This window comes from Cyrtonyx montezumae, unplaced genomic scaffold (assembly GCF_038088225.1).
Source record: "Cyrtonyx montezumae isolate F1298 unplaced genomic scaffold, pur_monq_1.0 scaffold_0, whole genome shotgun sequence".
Taxonomy (NCBI): domain Eukaryota; kingdom Metazoa; phylum Chordata; class Aves; order Galliformes; family Odontophoridae; genus Cyrtonyx; species Cyrtonyx montezumae.
The window spans coordinates 51,101,601-51,112,455 of NW_027071824.1; the positions used below are offsets into that span (position 1 = coordinate 51,101,601).

Below are 10,855 nucleotides of genomic sequence, written 5' to 3' on the forward strand. Positions count from 1 at the left end.
AGCCAGCAGCTCAGGACAGCACCCGCCACCCACCTCCAAGAAACCAAGTGCTCTGAGCAGCTTTTTCCCAGCTAGCTCACATCACAGCATAAATGACTTAAATGCATGTCTGACATGTAAAAAATCTCTCGCATGTCTTAACGATTTCAGCACAGCATACAAATTGTATCACGTTACCACATTCACATCATTGTGGACTTTCTCCGGGATACACCACTGCAGACTGAAACTGAGGAAGGACAGAGGACAGGCAGAAGTGGAAGCCTTCTTACTCTGAGAAGATCCTTGAACCGCTTCACGAGAACGGCTACAATGCCATCGCGTTTCACTTAAAAACCAAAGGGTGGGCTTTTACTCTAATCGTTCTTCTCCCGGTCAACAAGCATGTTTTTTTTCCCAGGGGAGCTGCCAGCTACCGCTGGAGAATCACCTACAGCATCACCTGGATGTGTCTGGGGGACAGCTTCTGCCGGGGAGTCCCCTGCTGCCTTAAGGGAGGTCTCTACCACAGAGTTTCTCAGCGTATCATTCATTTCTATTACCTCAAAGTCTGCTTCATTCCACTCTCCTGCACCCTCATCCTCTTCATCCTCGTTAAGCCCCGAGCTGGACAACAGAGCCTTCTGGTCCTCGCTTTCGCTCATCTCTCTCAAGCTCTCTCCAGAAGCGGTGGCCAATATGTACATCACAGGAAACAGCACGGCCGTCATCACCGACGTTCCCAGCGCAGTGTACATGACCACGGGGATGTGGTGGAACCTCCCCTGCAGGTACCCGACCACTGCAGGGATGCACATCTCCCCCAGAGCAGCACCAACCACGAAGAGAGAAGCGGACTTTCCCTGGATGACCGTGTACTGCTCGATCCAGGAAATGCCACTGGGGAAGATGGTGGCCATGGAGGCTCCGTACACCGCCGTTCCAGCCCACAGAGAAATTGGGTAGTGTGCAAAGAAAGCCAAGGACAAAGAGGAGACAGCAGAGCCTACGAGGCTCAGCACGATCATAGTGCCAGGGTATAAGCAAGCAGCACAAAATACCGACACCGCTCTGCAAACGGCAAACGCACCCCAGAAGACAGAATTCAAAGCAGCTGCTTCATTTTCTTTCATCTCAGCAAAGACCTTGGCATAAGTAAATATGTAAGAGCCATAAGTAACCTCTGCTCCCACGTAGCAGAGGAAGAACAGGAAAAGGAGAATAATAAGGGTGTGGTGGTATTTGGCAACCTTGCGTTTCTGCACAGAAGCCTTTGATTTGTCACGAACCGAGCTGCTCTTTGAATACAAAATAAAAAAGAAGAAAGAAACGAACAGAAGATAGGCCCCTATGACAACATAGGACCACAAAAAATCAGCACGAAGATGGTGTTTCAGTGCTAGTGTAGCTGGCGCTGTTGGCACAGGGCTCAGGACAGACTGGTTTGCCTTTTCACCTGCCTGAAGGTCTCTGGGTTCTGAACTTCCCATTGCCATTTTAGCCAGAATCGGAGCCACAAACGCACCCATGGCAAAACTGAAGTGCAAGGCCTGCAAATGTGGTCCGGCCTCTATTCCCCACGTGCTCAGTGCAAGAACATTGCCACCTGCAGATCGGAGAGAGAAGGATTCATTAACGCCAGCCTTACACCAGATATCGTTTAAAAATATACCAATTATGTCACAAATTCCATTTCAGTTTTAGTGAACACAACGTGCAACACTGTGGTTAACTGTAACTGCGCATTTGAGCACCTTAATCCCACGTGGTTAGCTGTGATGTAGGAGGGCATTCTCGGCAAGGAAAAGTGGCTTAACACTGCAACAATTGCCCCTGTTTGGGCATTTCTCTGTCCGTGCCCCTTTATGGTAGATGTGATGGGTCTGGCACGGCTGGCCACTCCCAAGCTCCCCCTTCCTCTCTGGAGAGCGCAAACTGAAGATTCTTCAGCACACAGATCAGCCTCAGGTAGCACCACTCCCACCTTAACAGAGCAGCAGTCACATCCAGCATTTGCAGCAGCTTCAGACCTTGTTGTTTTCTGCTTCTCCTTTTTCTAAGTTTTAAAAGCACCAACGCACTGTGCTACAAATCAGCTCCTTGCTAAACAGCACCGCAGGAGCCACCACGAATTGCATGCACTTTGCAGGCAGGGCCCACCCCGGCTGCATTCATTCTCAGCATTTGCTGAAGCAGAAAGGTCTACAGTAATGTTGCTGCAGAAGCCAAACAGCAGCACCCTCAGAACAACGGTGGTGCTAGAAAATAAGAGCTGAAGAGGCATTTGTAAATAGCCCCTGAGAAGAGCACGGGAAAAGGACAGAAATCAAACTCCAGTGCTACAGCACAGCCATCCATCGTCCATCTCTAACACAGCTCCATCTCATCACTGCTGTGCTCTTGGCTCCTCCTGCTCGGGCTGGGCAGAAAGGCCTGTCCCAGAGCCTGGCTTTCAGGCAGTACCCACCATAGAAATGTTTACTGTAAGCCCATAGGACTGTCCCACACGAAGAGTTCTGAAACCAAAGGCCACATACAGTGATCCTACCAGAGGCAACAAATACACCTCCACGCTCACATTCTTCAGCACTTCCTATGCTGTGCAAAGCCACCTTTTTTTTCCTACAGGATCCCATGACAGGCTCCCTCTAACATTAACAGAGCCCTCAAACTCAACACAGCCATGATCAAAGGTTCACATAAAGCCACCATTCCACCACGCTGCCCACCAGCCTTGCTGTTCCAGCCAAGCCCCAGCCAGGATGCTCCAGAAGTTTTAGGACAGGGAGGAGACCTGAAATGCCTGCTGCAGCACACTGCACTGCCTCAGCCATGCCCAAAGAACTGATTTCTGTGAGAAGTTCCTCCCCATGTCTCTGACACGAGCAACTCTTCCAAACGCACCAGTGGACATTTGCTCTACAACTTCATCCTGCTCAGCATCTCCCCCCAGCAAAGAGCCTCCCCTGAGAAACCTTATAAATACAGAACAAATACCAATAAACAGCAAAGTGAGGCCAGCCGAGGGCAGCACACGTGCCTTAATTCAGGGACATGGATGACACAGTGCTGTAAGCCAACAATGGTAGAAAACATCAGCTGCAAAGCCCCAGACTTGGCCAGGCCAAGTTGAGCTCACCAGCTCTCCCATAATGGGAGAGAACATTCATGGGAGAATCTTCCCCTCAAACACCCAGGGCTGTGTAGGACCAGCCTGGTTCCATCTGACAAACAAGTTACTAACAAACAATAACCCAACTAGCTTCCCACAGAGGAGTAAATTCTAAGAGAAACAACGTTTAAAGAGCACCTGGCACCTTCTTTAATGCCCATAGAAATGCATATTGATGTGCTCAGGGAAGCAAAGGATACCCAGCTCTCTCATACAGAAGCTGCATTACGGAGATACAAATAGCAAAGCCTCAGGACCAGAATAACCCAAACAGGCATCCTGGCCAGATAAAACAGCTCCTCTCTTTTAATTCAGCCGTGCACAGTGAAGCAGGCCAAGCTCAGCAGAACTGTCACCTGCGGGCTGACAGTTCACACAGTGAAGCAATCACTCACCCGTGTCAAGAACTCCCATGGAAGCTCCGATGAGCGACATCAAGGCAGTGAGCAGCAGGGACCTCTTACAGAACGGTATGGCAAAAAGACCAGCCGTGGTTCCAAGCATGGAAAATGCTGGGAAGAGTAAAAAGCAAACAAATAAAACACAAATGCCACGGTTCCCACTTAAACTGCAAAACGTTTAGCAAACTAAGAAGTAAAAATGCATTCATGGTTACTCAAGTTACAGATAATCCCAAGACACGCTGAAACCGCGTCACCTGAATTCACAAATAGCGGAGGCAGACAGAAAACTCAACAGGATGATTTTTTACTTGGAAAAACTGAATTTTGCGAGAACAAATAGAAACATTTCATTTTTCATTTTGCTAAGGCTTAATCTGCAAATAGGGTTCCATCTGCAGCTGAGTGCTTCATATATCAATTATCCCAAGAAGTATTTCTCTGCAAACTTTTCAAAGAATCACAGAATTGCAGGGGTTGGAAGGGACCTCCAGAGACCCAGGATCTCCAGCCTGTCCAGGTCTTAATGAATAGTAGCACATCCTTTCAATGTGTCAGCCATTCCTCCCAGCTTTGTATCATCAGCAAACTTGCTGAGGGTGGACCTTATCCCCTCATCAAGGTCACTGATATAGAACAGCACCATTCCCAGCACCAACCCCTGAGGAACACTGCTACGTACAGGCCTCCAACTGGACTCTGCACCACTGATCACAACCCCCTGAGCTCTGCCAGTCAGCCAGTTCTCAACGCACCTCACTGTCCACTCATCTATTCCACACTTCCTCAACTTTGTTACAAGGATGCTGTGGGAGACAGTATCAAATGCCTTGCTGAAATCAAGGTAGACTACATCCACTGCTCTCCCCCCATCCAGAAATGACATCATAGAAGGCCACCAGGTTGGTCAAGCACAACCTCCCCCTGTTGAAGCCATGCTGACTACTCCTGATAACTCTCTTTTCTTCCAATTGCCTGGAGATGGTATCCAGAACAAAGTGTTCCATTGCCTTTCCAGGGACGGAGGTGAGGCTGACTGGCCTGTAGCTCCCCAGATCCTCCTTCTTGTCCTTTTGGAAGACCAGAGTGACACTGGCTATCCTCCAGTCTTCAGGCACCTCTCCCATTCTCCAGGACCTCAAAGATGATAGAGAGCAGTTCAGCAACCACATCTGCCAACTCCCTCAGCACATGTGGATGCATCCCATAGGGGCCCATGGATTTATGTACATTGATGTTGTATAGACACTCTTGGACCATCTCCTGCCTCACCAAAGGGGAGCTTTCCATTCTCCAGACCATCTCACTTCCACAGTCCAGGAGTCCTGAGGGGAAGTTCCCACAGCGAAGACAGAAGCAAAGAAGGCATTCAGCATCTCTGCCTTCTCTGTATCCCCCATTACCAGAACACCTGCCTCAGTTAGTAGGGGACCCCCATTTTCCCTAGTCTTCCTTTTACTGTTGACATATTTAGAAAAACCTTTGTTACTGTCCTTTATCTCCTTTGCCAGAACCAAACTTCCCCTCCCTACTGTCAGTGGGCAGCAATACCCTTTCTCACCAGATGTGCTGGGGCTGTTTATAGCCTCGCAGCCAAGGGTCAAGGTCAGAATCAAGAGATAAAGAGTGGGTGGTGCCAGCTCCACCCCTGCTAGCTAAGCAGCCCACCCATAAGCTGCCAGCCCCAGCACAGGCACAGCACCTTGCTGGCTTCAAAAAAGCCCTAAAAAGAGCTTTTTGGTCAGCCTTTTTTGGTTAAGATCCCTTGCCCAGTGCAGTCTTACCTGCCTTGAAGCTGACCTCCACAGCAAACCAGCAAACTTTTGAGTTAGAAGCATCACTTTAACATGAAAGAAACGCTGAATGGGTTTGAGCAAAGTGACAGATTTCCTCTGAGAACTATAGAGTAATATATTTAGCCCCGCTTAAAAACCACCACACTCCTACAATCCTATGAAGTGAGTGCCCCTTAGCCAGTAGGGAACCTTCGTATAAAAATGCTGACTCTCGTTTTTATTTTGTTCTCACGTCAGCAAAGTATTCCAATTGATTACTGCAGTCTTCAGACACAGAACTGAGAGATTTCTTGCCACAAATTTAGTAGCAATTTCCAAAAGAAAAGAAAAAAAAATGCAGAGCCCAAGAACTTCAGTGAGATATTCCTGACACCTGATACTCCTGCCCCAGCGCAGAAGCACAGCGAGCTGCACAGTGAAAAGGCTACAGATGGGAGGTACTAAATACAGCTTCCCCTGGGTGTCAGTCGGAGCAGCTCCTCAGCCACTTCTCAGCTGTCCGCTCCAGATCTCCACCTGAGGATCAGTGCTTAAGAGCTTCCCTTAACTGAGGCATTTGAGATCTGCACAGCAGCAGTTTCAACAGTGGAAGGTGGCAGCCAAAACCTCTCATAGAGAGTCAGCCCTCAGATGACAGAAATATGAGGCAATTCAGTAGTTCGGATTGTGTTTGTGCTCTAAGTGCCATCAAATTGGAAAGAATTTGGAGAGGAAAGTGGATTTTTCAAGCGTTACTGACAGACAGCTATCCTGTGACAAGTCAGGAAAACAAGCAAATCCTAAACTGCTTCAACTTTGCACTGACTTTCAGGGGTGTATTACTTTCATCACAGGAGGTAAAGTCTCAGATGTCAGACATAATCCACTCTGCCCTTAACAGATAAACGAGGAATGGCAAGCTGAAGGGAAGCCACTTTACATGTGATCTGGAGCAGTGAATAAAGAACAGGGAAGAGGACAAAAAGCTATAAGATATGTACAACAAAAGCAAATAAAAGGAACTGGTCTGGAGAGGGGAAGGCAGGGAGAGAAGAAAGGCAGACATTGCATGGTGTGACTATTCATGGCAGCAAGAGATAGGCCAATGGGGATAATAAGGAGAGACTGGTCCAAACGCAAGCAACTGAAAACCGTTCTCAAAACCAACCCAGTGAGTACTGCCCTGTGCTCAGTCAAAAGAAGGGAGGGATGAGGAGATGGAGGGGAAGCATTAGGAAGCCCAATGGCCCTGATGTGCCAGCACGGGGCTGAGCCCGGGAGATAACCCACATGAGTACAGGAAACCATCAGGATGGTGAAGCAGTGCTCCCAAGAACCCGAACCCCGCCGCAGGCAGGCAGCAACCCGGCAGCACGCGTCCAAACTCACACACGATACAGAGTTCCCCGCTTTCACTAAGCCGTGATTGGATGAAGGCCGCCCAGTGAAAGCCTCGTTATTTTTTTGCGCACGCTGCCGGCACGGCGGAGCCGAGCGGAGCCCCGCGCCGCGCTCACCCAGCAGCAGGTGCGCGTTGACGTGGTCGAAGAGGATCCCCCCGACCACGGAGCCGCACAGGTAGCCCAGCGAGCGGCCCACGAAGATGTAGTAGATGTCGGTGACGTTCTTGCGCACGTTGTCGGCCAGGTTCTGGAAGGTCGGTCCCAGCACGGCGATGCTCGTGCCCTGCAAAACAACGCCGAGAGCTGCGCTGCCGCCCGCGCCGGGCCGCGCTCCCCGTCCCCGTCCGCACCGCACTCACCAGCCCCAGGAAGGCCGCGCACAGCGCCGCGGAGATGCACCACCGCAGCACCGCTCCGTCTCCGCACCGCCGCCCGCTGAGCACGGCCACCTCCGCGTGCGGCGGGGCGGGCAGCCGCGGCCCCGGGACGGGGCCTGAACCTGGGCCCGGGCCCGGTTCCGGCCCCGCCGCCGCTTGCCCCGGGCCGGCGAAGCGGACGTGCTTCTTGCGCTCGGCGCCGGCCATGGCTCCTGGCGGCAGGGAACCCGGAACCGCAAAGCCCGCCCCACAGCACGCGGCGCCGCGCGGGGAGAGCCCACAGCTCCCGGCGGGCTCTGCGGCACTGCCCCGGCACGGGACGGTACCGTGGAGACGCCGCCGCACAAAATGGCGCCCGGGGCTGTGTGGAATCGGCGGCGTGTGCTGAGCCGTGTCACCGAGCGGGCTGAGGGGAGCACGCATGGCGGCTGCGGCTCTCACAGGGAGCAGCGCTGAGCTCCGCTCTGTGACAGCGACAGGGCCCGAGGGCACGGCATGGAGCTGTGTCAGGGGAGGGGCGGCTGCGGGTTAGGAACAGTGCTGCACCACAGGGCGGTGGGCACAGCCCCGAGCGTGGGCTTCAAGGAGTGTGGGAACTGTGCGTGGCAGGTACAAACGGTGGCTACAGGTTGTATCTCTGCTTTTTTCCTTTCTTTTTATCTCTAGTGCCTGAGAAAAACGCAGCCAGTTTTTGCCAAGAGCACTTTGCTGCACTGTCAATCTGCTTGTAACGTCTTTGCAACCTCTGTGACCATCTGCAGCCTCTGGCAATTTTTTTAGAGCCTGTTTTATTACTGCACTTACACAATCCAGTTATGCAGTAGTGCTCTAATTATATTCAGGAATCAAATAGGAGAGCCCTTATGAATGCATAATTTCCCTTTCCTTATCATGCAGCATTTATGATCTTCCAGGGAAAGCTGTACTTCTTGTTGCTGACCAATCCAATTTATGGCCCCTTATCTCCGAGTCAGGGTCAGCAGCAGCCAAAGGTTCCCTTGGTGCTTACCAGAAGGCTGTAAAAACTCTTCCTCCATGAGGTCAGCCTGTGTGCATGGTGTTCAGATGCACTTATCTCTCTCAGTTGTAGGTGCAGTGCTCTAAGAGCACCTTGCTGATGTACGAGCAATGTAAATGGGGCAAAACTTCAGTATTTCCTCTCATCTTGCTCAAGGTCTGGAAAACAACAAAACCATAATAATTACATTTCTAATCTTGTAATTCATTAGTAACTTCCCTTATAAAAGGTTTTTTTTGTTTGTTTGTTTGTTTGTTTTTTAGTGCTCAATCTCTCTGTTCTGAGTGAATGAATCACATAGAATCAGAGTTGTAGGGGTTGGAAGGGACCTCCAGAGACCCCCTGCCACAGCAGCTCCCTAGCCCAGGTTGCACAGGTAGGCGTCCAGGCGGGTCTGGAACGTCTCCAGAGAAGGAGACTGCACCACCTCTCTGTGCAGCTGTGCCACTGCTCCGTCACTGCACTGGGAAGTTCCCAGCCACATTTGTGCAGAACTTCCTATGCTTCAGTTTGTGGCCATCTCCCCTCATCCTATCACCACACTCTGCTGAGAGAAAAAAGAAAAATGAAGGAAAAAAAAGGGAAAAAGATCTTAGGTTGTTAGATACGTAAAGCTTTGCTTTACTGATCAAAGGTCATTGGCATTTTTCCTGTGTGTTAAGGAAGGGGGAGCTGCAAGTCGTGCTTGCCCATTCTCAGCACGTGTGCTTCTCCACACAGAACTGGCAGAGCAGCTCTCTTTATACTTGAGTAGGATGATGAGCACTCAGTGACCACAGCAGGGGGCTGCTTTTGGTGTTTTTGAAGGGACTTTATTATTTTCTTTTGACAGAATTTCTCTAAAATTAATTTGATCTGCTCTCTCTATGCTATTTTTATGCACTGAGTCAGACAAAACTCTGCCTTTGGTCTCTGTCTGCTGTGGTGAATGTGCCCTGCCATGCTTAGTGCACCACAGTGCACACATACATAGGGTCTCCTCTTAGCTTACGTTAGGACGCCTGTGTAAATCTGCTGTGCTTGTTCTGAGTAGCTCATGTGTTTTTTAAAGCACTCTGTAGGTAGACAGTGTTTGGAATGTTCAGAAGTGCACTGGAAAGTGTGCATAAGTATTCGTAATATATTTTGTAAGGAGACCTGCAGAGAAGCAGGTTGGTGTTTTATGTACTTACAAAGAGGTTTTGTACCCAGTGACACTCAGGCCCTTAGGAAAACATTTCAGGCATCTTTTTTCAGATTTTCATCTGACATACAAGCAGCCTAGAGAATAAGCCCAGAATGAACAGCAATGTTTTCCCAATAGCATCAGATTTGTTTCTGAAAGAAAAGGAATTATTCAGCTCTGCTACACAGGGAAGGCGAATGAAATCCTGTGATGTACTGGAGCTGTCAGTGAGGAAACACCTCACGCTGCCAAGGTGAGTTGAGGTGAAAGTGGTGGCAGGCCAGGACGTGATCAAAGGTCCTCTCAATTGCACTGGCAGTTCTTGAAGCAAAACATGCTGATTTATTTTACTCTTTAACGTCACATGTTTGTTCTACCCGTTCCCCTCCCTCCCTCAATTTTGCTTCTCCCAGTTGTGAATGCAGGAGTTCAGCAGGTTAAACCCCAGCGCATACAACACAGCAGACAAGGTTTTCTGAAGCATGTACTGCTGGAAGGTGGTGGTTCAGGTTTATAAACCCCTGGTCTCAAAGTGGAGAGTTGGTGCCATTAGAAAAAAGTGCACTGCACGAAATACTGCTGTAGGGGCAGTGAGAACACATGGTAACAAAAGCTGCAGGGGCTTCAATACAGAAGGCCGAACCTGAGGTTCAGTATCAAAATGTAACACAATTCCTTTGAAAGATAGAATTACTTTTAAAAAATGAAAGGTTGCGAAGGAAAACGGGACTGGAAAATGACACGTGCAGTAACAAATGGGGCACTTAAGAACTACCATCTTTATTCAGGGTAATTTGAGGTTGATCACAATTACTATAGCACCATGAAAGACATCAGACAATTTTATCTTTCAAACCTTCTAACACAGCAGAATCCTAAAGAATGGAGTTAAGGCTTTCAAAATGTGCAACTTTACATATCAAAAACAACATACAAAAGAGGAGGTCTGCAAAGACTGCTAAACATGTCAGTGTTACCAATATTTGCGCACATTTCAGTATAAAAATCACTCTTAATACGTAGTCCTGAAACGTTTAACACGTTGACAACACACATATATAAAAGTCTAAAAGGCATATTGAAAATATGCCAACATTAAGAGAAGCCCCTTGGCTGGAACTGTAGTGGCTCTGTATGTTTGTCCACAGCAAAACGTGCAAACGGAATTGTTTTCTCAGCCACGCCTGGCATTCCAGCACTGCAGCTCCTGCAGTTAAATGCAGGCTGTGTATGCCCCGGCCAAACTACGCCGTGTTTTAATCTGTGTGCACACATACACGCACGCTCTGCCTGGCGGAGGGTCGGTTCCAACAGAGGCACTGAGGTGTGTGACGTCAGCTCCCACAGTGGGATCTGGATCCCACAGGGCCCCGTGAGCAGAGAGAACGCAGCCAGGCTGCTTAAGCTGAGCCATCAGGGTGATCCCGGGGGTAGTAGCAGTGATTTGCATCCCGTGGTACTCCAGTCGGGGCCTCAAGGACCCGTTCCTCTGGCACGTACCCCCTGGTGCGAGTAACTGAGCAGGGTGTTTTTGCTTTGAAACTATGGTGTCTGCATTTTATGTA

At 49.6% G+C, this 10,855-nt stretch overlaps 1 protein-coding gene across 1 annotated transcript; it reads right to left on the reverse strand.

Annotated features, from left to right (window-relative positions):
• MFSD4B (major facilitator superfamily domain containing 4B) lies at positions 1-7,328 on the reverse strand. Its single transcript, XM_065735038.1, has 4 exons — positions 7,090-7,328; positions 6,845-7,013; positions 3,547-3,663; positions 1-1,585 (listed from the first exon to the last, which is right to left on the reverse strand). The coding sequence occupies exons 1-4, from the start codon at positions 7,312-7,314 to the stop codon at positions 357-359; spliced, it is 1,740 nt and encodes a 579-aa protein (XP_065591110.1). The 5' UTR covers positions 7,315-7,328; the 3' UTR covers positions 1-356.
• Between the last annotated feature and the right edge of the window lie 3,527 nt (positions 7,329-10,855).